Raw genomic sequence first — 23,340 nt, 5'->3', positions numbered from 1 at the left:
CAGGTAGCAAACACACAACAATTAAAATTGCATTAAAGCAATCCATACAAACTCATCACCAGCAGCATCAAACCTATAAAGATGAAGACACATTATAAGCTCAGTTCTTTGAGTGTCTCCATCCTGGTGTAAACTATAATATCACTGCTGCGGCTACATCCTCTGAAAATTTGAAAATCAAATAAGATTAATAAACAACAATAACAATTACATGTACATTTGGTAAATTTCCACACTGTCTAGTGTACAGTCATTCTCAGGCAGGTCTGTTTACACATATTATGTATCAGCAGCGCTGACAGCTCAGGGCATAAACAATGTTTTCGATGTTTAAATCGAGGTATCTGAGCTGGAGGTGAACAAAATCTGTTCTTTCGCTTTCCATCTCTGTCTTTATGTTTTTCTGTCTCTCAGTCTTATTCTCCATGTGTTCGCTGAAAGCTTTACACGCCCGCTGAGAAATGGACTTAAGTGCTCACTTGTAAAGTCTTAGAGCCGACGGTGATGTTTAGGTGATGGCATTTTTATTCATAGCAACAAACCTCCAACTGACTCCCCCTCCTCTTCCATCCCTGCCATGTCTTATGGAGGCTCATAAAATAAGAGCCATAGGGAGAGAGAAATGGTATGTGTGTGTGTATGTGTGTGTGTTCGTGGCTGCATGCAGATGGCTACACTCACTCACTCAGTCACTGCAGCCAGTCCTGGAGGCAGTCGGTGTTTACCAAGACAGGCCGTTTAATGAAGTGGGTCTGTCTCTTCACACTCTAGTTAAGGAGAGTCTCTCAGTCTGCAGCCCGGCAGCCTCCTCTCATCCCCTCACAGCACTCATTAACAACACCGGCTACTCTTGCCCTCCAAATGCAGCTGTCCGTAGCAAATGCCTTGCTCAAGGGCAAAACGCCATTCCATCTGGGGGCCCAACAGCAGATGTTTAAATTAACATTTTATGCCATTACCCGGCACTCTTAGCCACAGTGATGCACACAACAGTAAGTGCAAGTGGGCTAAATGTCAAACTTAATAAGCAACCAAGAGCAGGATGTGTGATGGAAGGTCAAGAGATGTATAAAATAATTGCTGTATTTGGAAGAGGTGTTGGTTCAACTAGACATCTGGAAGAAAAAATGTGGGTTGAGGAACTCATGAACTGATATAAAAAAAACACCAAATCAATTTAATTTCATGGAAGCTTTGAATTTGCTGTTTTGACTGAGAACAAGCCCCAGTGATGTTCTTTACCCACGGGTGCAATTTACACCAGGGAAGAGAGGATGTGTGACGCTCATTACAATTACAGTTTTACTTACTCACTAGAATTTCACTTAACAGCATATCTCATGACCCTTTCCCCCCACATTAGCTCTGGTTCTTGAACCAGATCTGCTCAGATTTTTGGAGCCTTGGTGCTATCTAGTGAAACCAGCCTGTGTTTCCACGGGTGTTGAATGGAACTGTAAACAAGGATGTCATAGACAAAGCACATTATACAACAAGTAATCAGTAGTAGCCAGACAGCGGATCGCAGTGATTACGTAGGAGCTTTTGTTCTGTCATTACAGATATTTATTTTCATTCAAAAAACAGGCACGAACCAACCAATAATGATAAGAAGACGTAGAAGATTGTTGTGTGCAAAACTCTATCCACCCTTTCCACCCTTTAGAATATCACATACCACAGATGTCGTCACGGTTCACGCTTCAGGTTAAAGAAAACCTACTATGTTTTGGTTCCAGCTGAGAACAAACTTTTCAGGATCTGAACCAATTTATTTTTAGTCAAAATGCTTAACATGGTTCAAAATTAGCTGTGGGAACTGGAGCAGAACCCGTTCCCTGATGGTAGAAAAGGGGTTTTACTGTTCATCCACAATAATCCAGATGAAGAAAGCTCAGAGTTGATAAAAATGAAGATAAGCTCATCAACACACTCAGCTATTATTGTATGGATCTATTTACTTTGCCCCGAGAGGCAAATCCAAGTGCTAAAAAGTTGGCTAAAACCAACTGATTGATCAGGGAAACCAAGTCTCCATGTTTCTCAGGTAAAACAAATGTAAAACTACTCCAAACTAGATGCTGAACATCAATCAAAGAAAAGGTAATAAAGGGCAGCTCTCTTCACAGAAAAAATATTTTGCTGAAGACGCAAATGCAAAACTATATATATAGTCAATTTCAATTTTCAGTAGCATTGGAACATTAATAATAAGGAAACACTTGCTAGACTGTTATCATTGAATGCACAATGACCAGATTTCAACCTTCTTTTTATTTTCTAGCTTGATATAAATGCACAAAAAACCCCACCTCAACATTTATGAAAACATGCAAGAGAAGCCCTAACAGTGTTCACAGTTTAAACATCTCCTGTTACAGACTGTTCTCGCTCACAACTCATCAAATAGCACCACTTTGTCAGTGATCTCAGCGGCAGATAGCGATGCACAGAGGCACCTTTTGCGGTGGCATGATGCGCACTGAGCAGCAGCAATTGCTGACTCTGGTGGAAATTATGGTAGTAAAGTAAGAGATAATGTCCAACAAGGTGTCCATTATCAGTTTTTAATGGCCAACGGATGCATTCACATTAGGGAGCTTTTCCACATCAACTGTAAAGGTCCAAGGACAGAGGGATGTCATATGCTATAAAGCCCTCTGAGGCTAATTGTGATATGTAATATTCGACTTTATAGAGCAAACTGATATTGACAATGAATTGAAATTACTATCAGTAAAGCCCTTTGAGGCATGCTTTGTGAAAAACTCCAAAACTAGGAGGCTACCTTGCGCATCATATATGGCGTTTTGGTCCACTGACAAAACGGAGTTAGGATGGGAACAGGTTACCAGTTCCACAATAGCTCCCCAACCATTTTCTCACCCAGACTCATTTAGCCTTCTGCTTTGGTTTTCTCCCTGCAAAGCATTGCTAACATTCCACCAAATTGTCGCACCACATCTTACATCTGCTCTTTACATCTGCTCCCAAATGAGATCACGTAAGGTGGTGCATTTATGCTCCCTCTGGTGCGATTATCCTAATAATATCCTGCAGAGTGTGATGCGCCATTATTTTCACATTTTACAGTGTGTGCATGTTGAGATCAGAGAGAACATCTGTGAAGTGTCTTCTTATGCCCCTAATGCAACCCGACTTCAAAACTGGATTTTAAAACTACTGTAGTCTGAGCCTGGTTTAAATAGACCTTGAGCTGAGTTTTTTTTTGTCCATAGCATTTACATACTGCAGAGTTTGCCCCATGTCTGAAACCAGGACTACACTGTTGACTTAATCCTTCAAGCTGCAGTAATATTGATTTATTTAAAATACTAGGTAGTTGGCATTCACAGCAATTTCCACAATGGCTGATCAGAAATAAAGAATCACCTACAGAAATTAATTAAAGTGGAAATCTTATAAAAAAAAACTCTGATACAGTAAGTAAGTGTAAAGCAAGCTGACCAAAGCAGTGACCACTTGGCACCCACAGTGTTACCAAATTTAACACAAATGAGGATGTGGAAGATTATCTCTTTAAATAAATCAGATCCAGACAGAGAAGAGGAATTTTCACACAGCCCTGAATTCCTTGCCACCTCCTTCCCAAGCTACTGGAGTACCGAGCTACACCCTCACTCTGCTCCACTCGTACACTACGGCTCATTAACATGCTCGCGGTGTTGTGTTGTGTTGTGTTGCGTTGCGTTTCCCCCGCGGCTAATTTCTTGACACACATCTGGAAGGTATCACGGCAGCATTTATGGGGCGAAGTTTTGAGCTGTTGTTACATTCACCTCCTGCAAATCAAAGCTAAAGCTGGGAATGACTCAGTGTTTCTGCAGAGCGGCGTCACACCTCTCTCCCTCTGTCGTTCATTTATTCCATCCACGTCTCTGGATCTGTCTGTGCAAACACTGTGTGCTCTCCAACTTCCTCTCCAGACATTAAAAGATTCTTCCAAAAACTTGCACTTCTCTGTAAACCATGTGGCTTTGAAGGAAACATTCCACTTTGGATACACCCAAACCACATTTTCAGGAGTCAAAGTCTGATCAAGTATCGCAATAAAGTTTTTGGCATGCCCACTTTCCCCCCAGCAGGCCTCATCTACTTCTACTTCATGTAGTCATTTCCTTCATTACCCAGAATGGCTTTCAACAACCTCAGGAAAAAGGTGTTAACTGGTAGCAGTCAGTTGCTGACAGAAAGAGCGACTGTGCCAATAACACAGAGAGAGTGTGTGTTGTTCCATTTCAGGGGAAGGCGGTCATGCCCCTTTTTCAAAGTGCAACAAGTAGTTACAATCCCTGTGCATTGAGGCTAACGTGATTTAAGAAAGGAGCTATTTGTCTGATTCAGACGGTCTGACACCGAAACAGATTTAGGTTTACTACTGATACTTAAAGTAGCTAAAATGCTGTTGGCTGTCTGCATGCCCTGATAGCTATCTTAGAATTTTGTTAATGTGAAGTCACTGAATTTAATTCATGGACAGAAGAAGCTGCCTTGTAAAACAAAGAGGTTCAAAAATGCAGAAAAGAAAAAGAAAACATGCTTATAGCAGTTTCAGGATGACCTCCTCTTCTGGGACTTCCTGTTTCCTGTTATTTGTCATTTTTTGGTGTGAAAGCGCTGTCATGTAGCATTTTCAGTATCTAAGCACATACTACACTACATGCTAAAGCACATTTAACGAGTGCGAACAAGAATAATTTGCTAAATTAATATTTCTTAAGTTCTTAGTATCCTACACAGCAGTCTGCCATACCTCCATTTAAATCAGAGTACGTGAACTAATGCAATGCAGTCTTTCTAACCTGGTGTCATCATCATCATCACAGATTCTTGCTTCAGGCTCTTTGGTCACTTTTTCACAATCATACTGAGACTTTTTAAAGACTTCTTCTGGTGCTCAGCAAACCCATAAAATTCCACATAAATATGGGAGAGCTTCGCCACACTGCATATTGAAAAAAAGACCTTACTTGGTGTAATGCTGTGCTCTGATTTATCCTCTCTGAAACAAGTGGACACACCCTCACCCTTTTTATATCATGGAGGAAGGCATTATGATGACTTACATTAATTCCCTGGAGACGTATGGTAATTTTTGCCATAACCACTACATGTCTAACCCTACCCTAACCCCAAAATTAAATGGTTTATCTTATTAGGACCATTTTTTTGGTCTCCAATTGGAAGGTAACTCCCAAAATCGTGACTATGCGAGCAGATTTTTGTCCCCACAATGTGAGTAATAACATCCACACACACTAATACATACACACACGCAAGAGAAGCTGTAGGCAACAATGTTCCGATTTTGTAATACATGAGTGGTTTCTGTGTTTTAGTGCCGATAAACTCAGTTCGACCAGTCGTTCTGTGCTCTGCTGGAAGGCTACAGATGGCACATGTGTGTGTGTGTGTGTGTGTGTGTGTGTGTGTGCGTGCAAGCAGAAAACACACTACGACGCCACCTGCCATCACACACACACGCACACCAGTCCATCCCTCCCACCTCCCCCGTGTTAACCAAAAAATCTACATCATCTTCCTCTCACTGTCTTACTCTCTCTCTCTCTCTCTCTCTCTCTCTCTCTCTCTCTCTCCTTCTTACACACACACACACACACACACACACACACACACACACACACACACATGAATACAGCTTGTCATCTCCAATACTCTTAGTCAGTTTCCTGCTTACACAAGTACACACATATTTACGTAACTACTCACATGTATTCATAAAAAATACTTCTCTGCTTCTGGGGGACTATTTTCCTAACAGTGTTAAGACTCACTAAATGCAGTGCAGCCCCTGTTCATTTACTATGAGAATCAACTGAACTTCTTCTTAAAGCATTATGGGACAGCAGTCAGCATGGGATTGAGCTCTGACACAAGAAAAGGGAGCGGTCGAACATTGTGGATGAGGGTGAAATTTACCTGCAAGTTCTGGAGAGATTTGCAAAAAGGTTTTATTTCATGCTAATTTGTTTTCCCAATGACATTGTGATTATGTTGTAACTGCTTCCTGGACTATATTCCCAACCAACTTTTTTTAAGTGACAGAAATGTGCTAAATGTTTTGACTTTGACACTGGAGACCAGAGCTGGCATTATGTGTCCTGTGAGTGGTTAGGTTTAGGCAACAAAAGTAGTTTAGTTAGAGAAAGATTGTGGTTCAGCTTTTGGTGTTCAAAACGCCAAGGAAATACATTCAAAAAATCTCAACAGCAACAGCTCTTTCAAGAAATCATGACCTGGTTGCTCAAGATAATTCACAGACCTTGATGTGAGCAGTTTCAAGAAGGAACTACTTTCTCTCTACCAAACTACACCCACAAACCATATCACCACGCAGAAGGTAGTGTGCATCTAATCATGGTTGAAAGGTATTAGCCTTATGGGGTCCTCCTCAGCTGAGCTGTAACATTAGCTAGCTCAGTGATGCTAGGTGAGCTAGCAGTAGCTGCACTCTTCCTTCTGCAGGGTGATACGGTTGGTAGGTGTAGTTTGGTAGAAAGAAAATACTTCCTACATAAAACTGCTCATGACAATTTCTGTGGATTATCTTCAGTAACCAGATCATTAATTCTGGAAATACACATTGCTGTTGAGTTTTTCAAATTTATGTTTTTTGGTGATTTGAGCATGGCAAGCTGAGTGCCATCTAGTTCCAATTTATTTGAGAGAAGGCAGACATCTCTATGGCCGATATCTCCAACACTTAGCAACTTACACAAAACAATCTAGACTGAGATATGGCACTACAGGTAAGAGGGAAAATATCTGTTTTTGATTTTGAGGCGAACTGTCCCTTTTGTGAGTGTCTAAAAGTAACCATAAAATGTTTATTCATGTTTTAGTTGCTATGAGTGGGTTTTGTATTGCTAGAGCAAATGCTGCTGACAAAAAAATACATCATTAGTGTACATTGATAAGTCCAGTATCAATATTTGTGACTTCTCATTTATGTTATTGAACAACACTTTCTCATAATGTTGATAAAAACGTGTTCTGGGTGTCATTACATTTCCATTTAAATTTCGTTTTCAAGCAGAAGCCAGAATTGGTGTCCTGAATTCTGTACTCCCAGTGGGGCTTCACCATGATCCACTTCTCATCCTAACCTAAACCTAAATCTAACCCAAAAACCAAGTTATAATCCTTAATAGCTCTTTGAATAAGTGCGTCTGAACATCAAAAAAAAAGGTCCTCACAAAGATACAAGCACAAGAGCAAACACAAACACACACTCATTAATGTTTGCAGAACCACTCATTAGAGCCATGAGCACTCATTAGATGCCATGTTCTCTCACACACACACACACACACACACACACACACACACATCAAGTACGCACACCAACAACGCAGTCATACACAAAAATAATCACTTTTACTCATGCCACCCACACACACTTAATTTTACGACCATGACTGTTTATCAGAAGCAATAAACACACATTTCACAACAAACAAAACATCCAAACCTTTAACAATAAATTATTTGGTAAAATCAGTATTTACAGTAAGATGATGAAAGGCTTCCAAAAAAAGGAAGTAAAATGTTTTCAAGCAAATCCTATTAAACGAGTTAGATCATACACACACACACAGCCGCACAGGCTCCCTCCCCTGCCCAAAAATAAATTGGGCCAAGCAGCCAAAGTATGAATATCCTCATCCTTCACCTCGGCCGTGCAGATACAAAGCCACGGCTGCACAATCCTGCTGGGAAATTAAAACGGAGACGAGGAGGAGGTGGAATTTGTTCTCATTTAGGAAGCCTTAATCTGACAGAGGAGGGAAGGAGAACACCATTCTTTACCCCCTCTTTCTTAGACAGATTGTTTAGGGACCCTGAAGGATGAAATGAGATTTGGTTGGAAACTCAGTGGGGTTTAATGTAAAAAAGTTGAGAAGAATGAAAGTCAAAGTTGATGTTTGGGGGAGTAGAGAAGTTTCTTTGAGGGTCAAAGTGTCCCAACTCTGAGCTTTTCGATTAAAAACAAAACAAAAATGAGCAAAAGCTGAATCTGCTATATAAAATTTGTCACTACATCTGGAGTCTGGGTAACTTAAGACTTAAACAAGCACACAAGGGTGTTTCTGAGACTGAATTCAGAGAAAGGCCAAACGTCTCCATCTGTACCTGAGAGATTTGAGAGGAAAAAGGCCCTTTGTCAAGCGACACTCAATCCACACCTCTCTAAAGTGAGTTAGGGGCAAAGCAATAAACACTGTGTCACTTCCACTGCACTTTGACATGAATTAGCCCTCGACAAGTTCATCTGCATTCACAGAGAGGCCTGGCTGAATATACGTCCACCTCTCTTGTTCCCCAAAAACATGTGACATTAATTAGCTGGCTCTATTCAAACACACATATAGAAAGCCCAGCAGGGATTGCTTCGTTTTGGCAGTGAGAGAGTCTGGTTGACAGACAGACAGCGAGGCAGATAGAACGATAAAGAGCAAACAGTTCAACGTTGTGAAATCGCCTTCATTTCTCGAGAGTGATGTTATTAAGCAGAAATGCCTGCTGGTGTTGTCACTTAACGAGTTGCATCTGAGAAATAAACCAAGTTAAAAGAGGATAAACACATTTGCCAAATTAGCTTTTCAGTCATGAAAACACACAAACACCACAATGACTCTTCTGTTTGTTGTGGATCACTGATTTTGGAGCTCCAGGCTAACACTTTAGCATCATTAGCGATAGAAGGAAGCGCTAACAACTAGATATTGCAGCAGTCTGAAATATATTTCATTGTCACATTAAAGTTATTTCAATATTGAACAATAATGACATTCTTTTATAGCCAAATAACCTGTTTTACATGGATTTAAGGCGTCTAGTATCGGAGACTGAAGCTAAATACTGTAGCACAGTGAAAGAATGAGGTTGGTCACTTGAAACAGTGCCCAAAAGGTAGACTAAACCTGACAATTTCTGATATATTAAGCTAAAAGTGGAGTTTTAACATTAGTAAATGTACAGGCGAAAAAAATGAAAACATTACATTAGCTACTTTTGTCATGCAGGAAGTTAAAACTCATAAAGGCTATGTTACCATTTTGAGGTGTTTACACTTTACAAGAGCATTCTATTTTGTGCAACTTCATATTTTCTGACAGCTGTGGTTCCTATAACTTTAAGACTGTATATAGAAAACACAATAAATTCAAAGTTATGATGCGTTTTCATTGACTCAGCTATCACACATCATATAGTGTATAGTGGACATGGCCTCACAAGGACCAGCTGAAACATTAAATGCAATTATGAATAACTCCATTAACACTACAAAGGGTGCGTTTCACCAACACATTCTCACTCCGTACTCGTCAAATACTGCCGCTTGCTCTACACGCCAAATTATGATGCTCTAAGTGCCCCTCAAGCATCAGTTTTAGAAGCTCAGGGATGTAAATTTGGGTTTCCTGTGATAGCAAAGGCATGACCCGCCCTACTTTCCCTCTGACTGGCTCATACTTGTTTCATTCAAGAGGGTTGAGATTGGTTAAGAATGTCAGGGTAAGCCAATCAGAAGCAGCGTAAGGTAGAGCCAGTCACACCTTCACTATTCTAAGAAACTCAAAATGGCCTCAGGGACGGCGTGTCAATTCATGCTTGTTACATGCCTTGGGTGTTTTCAAAATAAACTGCTGTTGTCAGAGGGTTCGGTTTACTTCCTTAAGTTTAGGCAACAAAAGCAAGTGGCTAGGTTTAGACAAAAAACATTATAGTTTGGTTTAAAACAAAGTACATTTGTTTTTTAACCTAATGTAATGTAAATGACTTAAATCACTAGGATAGTGTGCTACACATATTAGCAGTTGACTTTTGGTATCACATGGGACACAAACAGAGGTCTCTCAGGTGAAAGTCCAGAGTTTGATTTCTCATAATAAAGACCTTCACTCTTAAAAGATAATTGCCTCTTGCTGCATGCGCTGCTGTTAAACACCACCACCACCACCACTACTACTACTGCTACTACTACTGGTTAAAGGATACTTGTCTAAACCATTCATCTCAGTGTGCACTATACTAAAGGGCTGGCATATAATACCAGAACAAATGATGTTTTAGTAGTGACACGCTAATGACTTTTCTCTCAACACTTGACTAACACACCCATTTCCTGCGTTTCCTTCAGTCAGCAATCTGATCCAAAATAACTTGGAGCTCATGACACAGATTTGGGTCATCAGACTCAATACATTCATGTCTGTTGAGCCCATGCATGTATTTGTTTCATTTTTGTTGTGCATGCATATCTTTGTGTGTGTGTACCTCCCACACATTTTAATCTGTTTATCTTCCACCCACAAGATATGTGTGTGTGGATCTTCTACCTACACGTCTCAATGGGAGGTCATCCTGGGGCGTTTTTACCCAGACAGATACAACACATTCCTCTACAAGCTGCGGAAGAAAAAGACTTTATTGTCCATGCTGCTTGTGAACAGCCATTTTAGCTCCAGTGGGGGTGGGTTTCCCGTTGCGCATATTTAAAAAGGACAAAGCCTCCCAGGCTGCTCATCCTCCGAGGGGAAGGTCAAAACACAGTTTGGTCCCCTGACCGACCTCTGACCCTTGTATCCCGGCAGTGACCTGTCCCAAGCGTGACATTGAGTTTGTACAGGCCTTTTAAGTTCACAGGAAGGCAGATATGCGAACCAGATGAATGGATTCAAGTCACAGTCATCCATATTTGGTAGATTACTAGAATATTTATTGGTGTCTTGTGACTTTGGGGACTCTCAGAAACATGTAGGTCAATTTTTACAGAGAAGGAAGTCTATATATCTATCTATCTATCTTGTGGGCAAAAACATGTTGAATTCCTATGAAATAGGTAAATTTAGTGACATCTTAATCACACTAAAGTTCATGTGAGGTCATTTTCACACTCAGCCAATTGGACAGGTTTTCCTGGACCTCAAGCTTTTTTTCCGCCAGAGCTTTGCTGAGGTGTGAAAGCTGCTGTAGCTCCAGAAAAGCAGTCTGAAGTAGCTTCCCATGGAGTCTACACCAAATGCAAAAGCCAAGTGCTTTGCAAACTTGAAGACGAACAACATCATCATGGTGTCGCATTAGTGTCATGTTTGTCACTGGGTACATAAAAGTACAGCAAGTATTAAAAACGTATTATCCCAAGAACGCGCTTCACACTGAAAATACACATCTGGTGAATGCCTGCATTGTTAGAAATTCCTCCTTTGAAGGCACTGCTGCATGATGACACACCATTCACCACAGCCTTACGGATTTTCCTTGCTTTTATGTGGGATCAGGACTTGTGTTTACCAAAAAAAAAAAGTGAATTCTTCAGGAATGCGAAGATGGCGCACAGTGCTGCTACCCATGTTCCTAAAGGCTTCTTGCAGTAAAGATGAAGCCTGAGCATGAAAACTCCGTAAGACCTGCAGATTTAAAAGTAGCCATGTCCCACCATCATCACATTAAATGAGATGCCTATGCCTCGTTGGATAAATCCTCCAAACGTATTCACCCAACCAATCCAGCAATCCATCCGTTTCCTCATCCCATTTTCATGCTTACTGTACATCCAGCGCTCACAGTGGATTTAAATATGTGGAGCTTTAATGCAAGATAACAACCGAAAATAGTTCAAAACAAGCTTTATCGTCACTGTAAAATCCAACTGTTTACTCCGATGCCCCCCTATCGCGCATGAGAGTGTGTGTTGCTTTTGGGACATCTGGAGTGTATCAGCGAGCGCATCCTATAAATCCCGGGATTGCAGCTGTGCGTGTGTGTGACGTTGCTAACTGGGTTTCCCCCTCTCCCCCCCTATCGAACTCTCTCCTTGTTAATCTGCTCGTTAAGGATCTAATCTGACATGTGTTTTCATTTGTGTGTAAAAGTGTGAGTGTGTGTGTGTGTAAGTGTGTGTGTACGTGCGACTCACTGATGAACAGGGAATCCACAATAGGTCTGATTACACGTACAGTAATTTGTCAGTTTTGTTGTGTTGGTGTGTGTGTGCACTTTAGTCTACAATTTCTTTGTTTGTATATGCATGTATATAGAATATGTTCCAGTGTGTGTTATTTATTTTGCCTCTGTATGCGTGCATGTGTGTGTTCCATATGTGAGCCAGTTGGGACGCAGAGTGTGTGGCTATAATTGTTTAGAAAAGCAAATCCAAACAATGTAGAGTTGCATAAGAGAAACAATAGCAGGATTCAGAGTTCACCCTTCCTTCCATTACACAAATATTTGCTGCTGAGAGACAAGAGTCAGCTGGTGAAAGTCAGCCAATGTTTGCACTCTATTCTAATCTAATAATGGTGGAAACCAGAAATTAAATTAATTTGTAGTCAAATTCTGAACTTTGTAAATCTGATTTTCGGCATCAAGATATATTACATGTTCAGTGATAATTGGAAAGGCATCATAAAACTTTCAAACTGCTTTGATGTGTAGTTTACCTGAAACAGTTTATCATTTATCAGCAGTATTTTTAGTTTTTTGTGTCTTCGATACTTCCCCAGCTGGCATCAGACATCAATATGACTTTGACATTGGAGTCTTAAATCAGATGTTACATTCTGGTTGAAATGAAAACCAGGTTGTTTATATTTTAAATATCTAACATTATTTACATAGTGACATTTTGTTTTGGGTTTTGTACTCCATACGTCAAGACGACACAGATAGCACAATTTAAAACCGACAAAATTTCAACATCATCTGTCGTCAGTATTTCACATCAAACTGACATTGGCATTAGACGGTGTCCTGACGTAGAATTTTGGTCACCCAACGTTACAACCTGAATTCAACTAAAGCTGGATCAATCGGACTACAACCTCGTAAAATTCATCAAAAGTAACTGTTACTAGTTTTGCATAAATAACTGACAGTTAAACCAAACCTGGATGACAGTCTTCCTCCATCCATCCATCCATCCATCTAGTTGTAGCTTAACTTTGCTAGCTAGAGATTGCTAATTTTAAAATCAAGAACACTTCAGGCCTCACATTTTTGGTTCAGGCTCTGTTCAACATTCAGATGAAGCCAGCAGCTATCTTCTTCAACCAAAAAGTTCTGAAAATCCACATTATGCTACCAAAAACAGACAAAGTTAGTGACTATCTGGTGCACACAGTGGAGCATCTAACAGCTAAAGATGCATTTAGTTTCCTCAGAAGTTGATAGAGACCAATACAGAGTCAGCCTAAATGAGAGCAGCCTTGATATTGGACTTCCATTCAGTAGAAGTTGCCATAAAACCCAACTTGACATGAATGCTAAGCTTCAGTTACTACTTTACCTTTACCAAGTAGCTTTAGTAGCTTTTCTCAAGTGAATTCTTACATCAGTAATGTTTCAAACAGTCTTTGCTGATAATGTGGTTCAAATATAAACCACTGAAACAGCAGCTGCAGATACAATTTGTTCAGCCATCATTTTCTGTGTAGTTTTATTAAACACAGCCGAGAGTTGAGGTTGAACGAAGCGAAAAGTTCACCATTATTAATCCAAATGGAGGAGAGGGAGAGGGCGAGCAGAGGGGAAAAATGAGACGAAATCATGACGAGTGCACACGGAGTTCAGAGCAAGAGAGAGGAGAGTGTGAGGACAGAGAGGGAGAGAAAGTGATGGTGCAGGAGGTGACGGGATGAAAAAAAGCGACAGAACAGCCTGAGGGTGCAGGAGGAAGAGAGACAGCGAGAGGTCTGTCACTGAGGTCAGGATGAGACTGACCATGCCAACCAGCCTGCAGCCCTCTATCTCTGAGTCTGTCTGTACCCTTCTACTCCCTCTCCACCCCTCTCTTTCCTCTTCATCTTCCAGCTTTTGCTTTTTGTTCTCTCGTTCCTTTAATATTTCAAGCTCTGTGTGGATCACACAGAACAACCAGGAGGGGTTTAATGATTAAACCGATGTCCTCTGTTTGAGTACTTTAAGCTCAGCAGGAGGGACTCCCAGACTGAGACCCAGTTGCAACGTGGGGAATGTAGTAATTTTGGAAAGCAAAGATGGCATGATGAAAGGGATATTGATCTGTAGATCTGTTGGTCTGTGTTCTTTTATCTATTTAAACCCTGTGAATATTTTCATCTCTCCAGCACAAATTGGTAATACCTCTATTTTTAATTTTTAAATCATTGTGGAACCAAAAAGAACTAAAAGGCTAATCATGTTTTTGTGAATATTTTCTGTACAATACAGATGGAAAAAATGGGAATGATATTACATAAGACAGGACAATTGCTTATTCAGACTACAAACAAGAAAATAAAAAAAATATCCATCTGTCATTGACCTAATTCACACGGCTGTTTTCTACTTCAAAGCGACAAATACAAGGAACACATCGCTGCAAAACACAGAACAAACAACTAAATTATTTTTAAAGGCTCACGCCTTAAGTTTCTTTGGGAGCGAGCCACAGGCTAACCGATCTGTGACAGCAGCACATTTAGTCTCCTGTTTTGTGTGGCGGCTGTGGAACTGAAAAATACAACCATCTGGGAGGGATGCTTTTATTTTCTTTGAATCTGGCAAAGTCAGACTAAATGCTGAGCAAAGGACCACTGGTGGAATAAAGCCTCAGTGTAAAGCCACAAAAAGGCTGAGATTCATCAGAATATTTGAGCTGCAGTATAAACACAAGACTAAACAACTGACGGCAGAGTTGCTTGCGTGCACTTTCACAAGAGGAGGTCATCAAGAATGTGGGAATTAAAGTTTATCCAATTGTACGTCCATTCATTCACCGGGCCATCCTTCCATCCCGCTATCCTTCCAGCCATCTGATGATTCATACATCTGTCCTGCTACTCCTCCATCTATCACTCAACAACACATCCATTCCTCATCTGTTCGCCCATCAGTCTCTGAGTCCGCCCACCATTCGGCCATCATTCTACCCATCATCCAAAAATTCACCCAATCATTCATCCATTATCATGCAACAATTTGTTTGTTGCGCAGTCCTTCCAGCCATCACTTGATTCATTTATATGTCCCACCATAGCTCCATTAATCATCTAGCAATCCATCCATCCTGGGGTTCATCCATTCATCATCCATCCAATTTATTCATCTATTGCCCAGCAATAAAATTCATTCAGCGATATATCCATTCACCCCAAAATCTTTCCATCCATGATCCAATTATCGATTTCATCCTTCGTCCAGCAATTCATCCAGTCATCCATCTATTTGTCGTTTCATCAGTTGATCCATCCATCCATCTATTCCACCATCCTTCTAGCCATCTGTTGATTCATTCATCTGTCCTGCCATTCTTCCATCTATCATCCACAATAAGTCCTACCTTCCATCCACCTACCTGTCTTTGTATTCATCCATCCACCTGTTATCGTCCAACAATCTATTCATCCGTCATTTTACCATACCGTAACTGAAGTGCTGCATATTTCAAATACTTCAACAATGCTTGATTTGTTCATGATCAGCCAAGTGAGATCAACTCTGAAGAAGTAATTGAAAAAGAAAATTCACGACTGACTTTGTAAACAACACAGCCCCCACACATACACACACTGATCCACGCAAATGCCTTCTAAGTATGTGTTTCCATTCATGTGACAACTCCAGGCTGCTGGATGTCGGTCCTGTGACTGTGACTTTGCTTGAGGACACCTTTTTTTCTGACAAATTGTGGACTTTGACCCTCTAACCAGGACATGTACTAAGGAACAACTGTGCCTTTCATCGCAATGTATAGTCTCCCTCTATTTCTCTGAGGGTCAGGGTGCAGCAAATATAAAATGTGCTTCTGGGAGGAGAGGGCCTAAAGACAAAATGCTCCCTAAGAAACTCCTTTTATACAGGATTTATGGTTAAGACATTGCAGTTCTTCTGTGATGAAGTGTTGTAATGTCTTTGCTGTACCCACTTATATATCATAGTGGTTCAGCTGGATTGAGATCTGGTGACTGTAAAGGCCATAACATATGATTCACATCATTTTCATACGCATGAAAACATTCAGTAACCCCCTGGACCAGTATGAACCCACAAATCCGAGATACAACATCAAAGGCCGTCGGGTACAAAGTGTAAGTGACAGAAAGTTAGGTCGCTTTGTGTGTGTGTTATGTGTGTGTGGTGTATGTGTGAGGTGAGGACTGTGCCAGTACAGCCTCATGTAGGAGGAAACAGTTCAGCCAGCTCCTAAAAAGATGTCCCAAATTATCTCGCCACCGACGCATGTTCCTTACCCATGCCTCTGCTCTATTTTACCGCGCTCCACAGGGATTCACTTTGTCGGCCACGCTATTTCAGACGTGGACGGGAGACAAGACTTGTTCTGGTGCCGCTCCAGATTGGCTACGGAGGCAGAGCCGATGAGATCTTGGTGTGTCTGAACAAAAGTGTTACTGGTTCTCGTCTAAACCAACGTCTGTTCACTGAGCGCAGATTGTGTCACTTGAGAGTTTGTGGAAGTAAAAGGTCGGCGTTGGAACTATCACCCAGACTGTCTGTTTTACAGAAGCTTCTGAGGGCCTTGTGAACCGAAAACGAATCCATTTAACCTCAAAGTTCATCCTCAAAGATGCTAACAGTATTTTTTAAAAATTTCAGCAAATTTATGACCCAGCACATTTGTGTTATTTCTCTATCTTTTAAATATTGTTATTTTTTTATGATATGGTGACAACTGCTGAATCATCTAATTTTAGTACAAACGTTTCCTCCTTCATAATCACACTTGTAGTAAACATTTCCCGGCTGAAAAATATGTATTTTTAAAAACACTGTAATTAGGGATCATAATTACAAACCCTGGGTCATGAGGGTGCACGGGGGAGATATTTTGTCACACAGATGTCGGAAATGCAGCCTGCCTTTGGTTGTGGACGCCAGTGCCATGGCTTCTTTGTTTGGCTGGTTACTGCAGACATGTTTCACAGCACTGGAACGTGTTTGTTCCATTTTGGTCCAGTAATTTAATTATGGGACTGGGAGAAATGGGCAAGCAGTGACAGGCTATCTGATGAGGGAGGAGGGGGGAGTGTCATTCCAACAATAAATTTCAAACAGGGGAGGATATTCTTTCATTAAAGCTGTAGGATAGTAGAGTACTATTGAAACTGTCCAGTAAGCTAAGGCCGCTGGCTTGATTTCCCTAAAGACACTTAACCCCGACAAGCTCATTTACTTTAAGGGTTAATGGATGAGAGCAAAGCTAAACTCAGTACATATTTATATTATATTGATTTATATATTAATATCGATCTACAGCTGAAACAATAAGCTGGTTAGTTTATAAGTATTCAACACAAATTTTGAAGAGTCATTCATGTTATTGGGCAAAAAAGGGAAAATATACCAAACATTTGCTGGTTTCTTCTCAAATATGTGGATTTGCTGCTTTTATTCTGATTGTTAATGTAATTTGTTTGGGTTTTGGACTATTGGTTTGTAAAAAAAATCGTGATCCGAAGACGTCACCTTGTGCTGTGGAAAATTGTGATGGTCATTTTTCGCTATATTCTGACATTTATATCTAATCCTACATGCTTCAACACTGTGCAAAATAAACAAAAACAAAATAAAAGGTATTTTTTGTTATTAAGATGTTTAAATTTGTGAGTTTCACTTAAACTTACTGAACCTCACACAATACATAACGGGCTGCAACCAGTGATTATTATCAATCAGTGTCAAGAGTCTCTTTGTGTGTGTCTTCGTGGCGTGACACCAATCACAGAAGCCATTTTGAGTATTTTGCAAGGTGTTTACATGTCTGTGGACAGTTTTTTTCAGCATGGTAATGACACAACTTTAAAGGTTTGTAGTTGAGATTAAAATAAAGGTTGAGTCATAGATGGGTGTGGCAAGTCCGGCTTCTCTGCTGCTAACGCTGCTGCCGGGATACAGCTGAGGAGGAGCCGGCTGCTAATGCTATGTACCGGGACACTGCTAACACTGCTGCCGGGATACAGCTGAGGAGGAGCCGGCTGCTAATGCTATGTACCGGGACACTGCTAATGCTGCTGCCGGGATACAGCTGAGGAGGAGCCGGCTGCTAATACTATGTACCGGGACACTCCTAATGCTGCTTGCCGTGCTGCTGTAGCTCAATCATAACTGTAACTGATGCTGAGACTCTACTGACTGCATGACTGATAGACGGCGGTGGGTGGTGCAACAGGCCAAAAAACAAATTCAAAACATAAACATGATTTGCGGACCGTAAAATATTTTTTGAAATGCGAATATTCTGGCTGTACTATTGTTGTCGGTGAGATCAGTATGTTATATGAACATTATTCCTTAGTCTCTGTGACATATTAGGAGGATTTTATGACTATTTGCTTTAGATTTCTTACATATAGCTCCTTTAAGTCAGGAATGGCTGTATCATCATCAATTTTCATTACTGATTAATATGACAATTACTTTCTCAATTATTTGATGAATAGTTTGGCTTGGCTTGTGTCAAAGGAAATCTCAGAATAGATAGCAACATCTTACAAAGTGACATCTTCAAAGGTCTTGTTTTGTCCAAGCAGCAGTACAAAACCCCAAAACATTCAGGTTACAATGATATAAAACAGAGAAACACACACAAAAAACTCACACTGGAGAAGCTAGAACCAGATATTTTTTGACATGTTGGCTTAACAAACAATTACTTGACTAATTGAAGATTAATTTTCTTTTGACTGACTAATCAATTCATTGAGGAGTAGTAATTCCAGCTCTACTGTAGACCTGAAGAACAAATTCCTTACTCCTCTGAGCAGAAATATTAGAGGTCAAGGGTCAGATCTGGAGGGATTCAGAATCTTCAGAGTGTCTCCGTATTGAGGGCCAGTCTACCAGCAGATGTCAATACACAACCTCTGAGACTTCAGTGTCATGGTAAAACATCATATTCTGTTCCTGATTCCAATCATGCCTTCACTGACTGGAGTATCACATTTCAGAGTTGAGCACAGTAACATCAAACACAGAAATAAAACTCTTAAATATCATCTCAAGAAATGTTAAAGTGGGGCTGCAGTGTCGCCAAAGGCTTAAGGCCCCCCCACCCTCAATGGGCATATTTCGAACACTTGACTTGTTCCCAAAAACAACACTGCTCCTGCCAAGTCAGAGAGCTATGAGCTGCACCCCATCATCATCCAACATAAACTCACACAACAAATAATGAAACCAGTCGAGCAAAACGGAGGCCCCTAAGAAAACAGCCAAATGACATGTTAAGGTGGCTGCAGGGTAGCTGGGCTGTTGAACGGTCACCGGTTTGAATCCTGTTGCAGTAAAGACGTGTCACTCTTAATGTGGAAATGTGTCTCTTGACCGCACGCTTAGCAAGGAGTGGAATCAGGCGCGTGCAGCCAGAGTAAACAGTCCCATCAGATAGAAAAAGAGTATTCTGACAAAGAGCCTCTTCAGATGCATAAAGAGATCAATTTACACGTACTATGCCTCCTGTCAGATGTAAAAAGCATATCTGCTCTCCCACTGAATATGAACATATCACTAAAATGTTTAAGCACATGTTAAACCCTGATTAAACTGTAATATTTAACTTTACAGCTGCTGTATTCCAGCACATTAACCTATGGAAAAGTAATTTAAACAGACAATAATACTCTGTTGGTGGTAAACTACACTGCCAACCACTTGCTAAAATTTTATTACCAAGATTTATTGCATTTCATTAAGTAGTTAAACTGCATTATTACATACTTATACTGCTCCCTGGGTAACCACACAAAATAAGGTCACTGCTCAGTGAGGTTTTCCTGAGGAAAGCTTTCCTGAACTTACAACGCCACGGAAGGTGTGTAATCCACTGCAAAACACACAGTATCCACTATCTGTTCAGAGTGGTTCTAATGTCCTCGTGGTTTATTAGTCCCTCGGTGGTGAAACATGATCCAATAGTATTGGAGGACCCCATCTGTGAGACGGCGCTGGACAGCCGGCCATGATTTACACAGGAGCCGTTTATGGAGCTTTTAAAAAAGACAGAGGAGTCAACATAAAAACTGGCTTATTTATGGAAGAGAGCAACACATGGGCTGTTGTGTGGACGCACACAATCGAGTGTGTGTCTCTGGGTCACAGAGACAACACAAAGGGTGTGTGTGTGTGTGTGTGTGTGTGTTTGTTTACAGGTTTGGTAGAGTAATGCTCAGGAAAGCACAATCAGATGTGTGCAGGAATGATTTGTGATCAATAAATCATTTCTCTATAAAATGTGAACAAAAATGTTGTTTACAAAGTTTCACGAGCCTGATGTGACATCATCAAACCACTTGTTGTGTTTGACCAACAATCTCAAAACCAAAGACAGTAACCTTACTATCACTGGAGTCAAAGAAAAGCTGCAAATCTTAATATGTGACAAGCTGGAACCGGAATAGGTGTAGATTTCTGGGAGTAGCTGAGAACATGTTTGTCATCCACAATAAACACAAGAAATGAGCAGAGGACTTTTGACAAAATTAAAGACATTTACACCATATATTGATGCAGAAAAGGAAATTAAGCGTTGATGCTTAATATTTTCTCGCAGAGGACATATGCGTCCATACTTATGCCCTCAGAAACTGGTGAATGTTTGACATTTTTGCCTCAAAAAATGACAACAAACAATTACCTGATTATGAATATTGTTACAAATTGATTTTCTGGTGATCAATTAATATAATTGTCAGTATAAAGGTGAAAGAACAGGCACAAGGTGAGAAAACACTACTGCAGACAAAACATCGGCTCGTGTTTGTGTCTTTCCAACGTCCTCAAACTTTCAAAAACCTGACAGCAGCACTTCCAACAATTTGTAAAATTAAATTAGATCCTCGATGTTCTCTTCCTGCAAACAAAAGAGCCCCGCAAACTCTATTCCTCCTCCAAATACAAACAGGTAGACTCTGCCACCAAATGAAAAGTAAACACCATTTCTCTTTTCCTGCATTGAGCAAACTGAACTCCATCAATAAAAAGCCGCTGCACACAGAGTTTCATTGGGTTTACTCTCCTCTAAGTTCCTGCCAAAAACCCACACAGAGACAAAAGCCATAAGACATCCTCCCTCCTTATCAAGTATAAATTACTAAACCCATCAAACACCATTTCCCCTAAAGTAATTTCCAGTAGCCTCAGTGCCGTATCTCATCCTTGTACCTCCAGCTCCCTGAGAGCAGATTTAACTCCTTGGCCAATAGGTGGCAGAGTTTCACACACTGTATCCAGGCAGGATTGAGGAGAGAGCAAAAAGAGGGTGGGAGAAGGAGAAGAGAGGGAGAGTGAGGAGTGAAATCTTACTTGCACTCTCTGTCCTCCAGATCAAAATGCGGATTGAAGTTGATGAGGATCTTCTGGCCGGGCTCGGGGGCTGTTATCACCCACACGCACTGCTGGGAGGGCGGGTAGGCTCCGGGATAGCCCGGGGAGGTCAGGTAGTCCGCCGTGTGTATCTCTATATTCCCCCCGCATTTATCTGCGCCGCAAGAGAAGGCAGAAAGTTGTTCAGACAGTGGAGAGAAATGGACTTTTTGGGCACTGAGCACTCAGATGTTGACTGATGGCACATTTTAGTGTAAAGAATTAAAGTGCAGCAGTGAGGATGCTAAGACCTCCAGCTGTGGATCATCATAAATCTTAATATCCACCAGTAGATTAAAAAAATGTTGACTGGAAAGCACTGATTTCTGCGCCTCCATACATCGTGACTATAAAGTCACATCCTTACATCAGCCTCAGAGAGGTGATAAACTCCCCGCTTATACTGTGTCATAAAAGGTGTGGTATAAAGTCAGGTGCCTGCCATAAGGTGTGATTACGCACATGAAGGTGAGGTGGGCTGGCTGCTGCTTCTCTCGCAAACAGGCAGCCTGATTAAATTTAATTTTCTCAATGAATGATTTATGAAATTGCTTGCAGCCTGTGTCAAGCTTCAGTGGCAACGCGCGCAAAAGCTCCAAAAATGCGTCTTTGGCTGGCTGAAGCGCGAACAGACCTTCACATGAAATGCGTAATATTCCCATTATAATAAGGAAATCTTAACATTAGGACTGCTTGTGTGTCTGTGATAATAAATTGTCAGATAGTTGTAACTGTGAGTAGTTTGTGTATCTTTTGGTATTGAGAAAAACTCCGGTCAAAATCCGGTTTTGGTGTATTTTGCATATTAATGTCATCTGTTCGGGTAATTACAGTACACACGGTATTAGCATGGCATTAACTGAACTCCTGCTGACGTGCTCTCGCAGGGATACCCGAGGCATAACAGGTGAGAGGCAACAATGGTGCAAAAATGATGCAAAATGGATCAATGTTCAGCCAAGCTGCCTGTTGTCAAGCCACATGTATTCATACAAGCAGTCAACACCTACCAGTCTGAGTCAACGAAGCAACCAAGATGACTTGGGTGAAAAGGAACAATAGCAATCCACTAGGCATCCTCAGATTGTACAACACAGACATTCTGTGAAATAAAGACAAACGGAAGGCAGGGGGGAAAGGTCCAGGTGGGGGGGTTACGTCCAAAAGAGAAAATTAAGCGAAGATTGTCTCAAAGTAAGAGATCTGGTTGTTGTAGGGTCCCCAGCATCCTGCGAGCCTCAGCACCAGATCCCCGCGTCTGTCGGGGAACAAGTTGCCATCTCCTGGAAAAAGGAAAAAATAATCCAAAAGCAGAAAACAAGACGAGGAATCAAGAGGAAAAATCCGCTCGCCAGAAGTGGCAGCTGTGCGCCCTCGATTCTGTATCAAACCTCTCACTTGTGATACCAAACAGGATCGATACACGTACTTCCAAGAGGAAAAAATTCAAAAAAGGAGAAATCAGTAGTTAAGGGTATTCAGTGAAAACCAACCGCGGCGAACATCGGAGCGCTGCTCTCCAGATCTTTACTCCTTATTTCAGTTCAGCTCTTTATCCGCCTCTCTCCGCTCGCAGCGACTGACTGACCGTCACAGCAGAAATGTCAGGAATACGAGGCGAGCCGTGAAAGTAACAGCGGAATTTCCACTCCCCAAATTCCTGCTGCCAGACGCCACTGCGCGCAACCCAGCAGCGACCGACCGACCGCTACAAGGGGGCTGGAGCAAAACTGACACCGGTGCGCCCTCTGTGCGCTCCCGACGCATGCGAGCAAGAGAACTGCGCACGCAAACTGCTGCCGGCGTGTGAGTCTGGTACAAGGTGTGGGCAGTGTCCACCGAGCAGGCGAGTCCACTTTGGAGCTTTGTCAAAACGATGAGGGAAGGATACAGGAAAGGATGCGTGCGTTTCTTCTTGGCTGATCATTTGATAGTTTGTCCCACTGACCGAATATG

The 23,340-nt window shown here is 41.3% G+C and overlaps 1 protein-coding gene across 2 annotated transcripts in view; it reads right to left on the bottom strand.

The window, feature by feature from the left end:
* LOC117271806 (neuropilin-1a-like) overlaps nt 1-23,048 on the bottom strand; it is a 96,097-nt gene extending 73,049 nt beyond the window's left edge. For both annotated transcript variants that reach the window (XM_033650231.2, XM_078172983.1), the window contains exons 1-2: nt 22,395-23,048; nt 21,325-21,499 (exon numbers count right to left, since the gene is read on the bottom strand). In XM_033650231.2, coding sequence (XP_033506122.1) covers nt 21,325-21,499; nt 22,395-22,485 — 266 coding nt within the window. In that variant the 5' untranslated portion in view covers nt 22,486-23,048. The remainder of the gene's footprint in view (nt 1-21,324; nt 21,500-22,394) is intronic.
* Between the last annotated feature and the right edge of the window lie 292 nt (nt 23,049-23,340).

The sequence above is a fragment of the Epinephelus lanceolatus genome, chromosome 12 (assembly GCF_041903045.1).
Source record: "Epinephelus lanceolatus isolate andai-2023 chromosome 12, ASM4190304v1, whole genome shotgun sequence".
Taxonomy (NCBI): Eukaryota; Metazoa; Chordata; class Actinopteri; order Perciformes; family Serranidae; genus Epinephelus; species Epinephelus lanceolatus.
The sequence above is the reverse complement of the archived record's forward strand: the minus strand, read 5'-3'. Positions and strand labels throughout refer to the sequence as shown.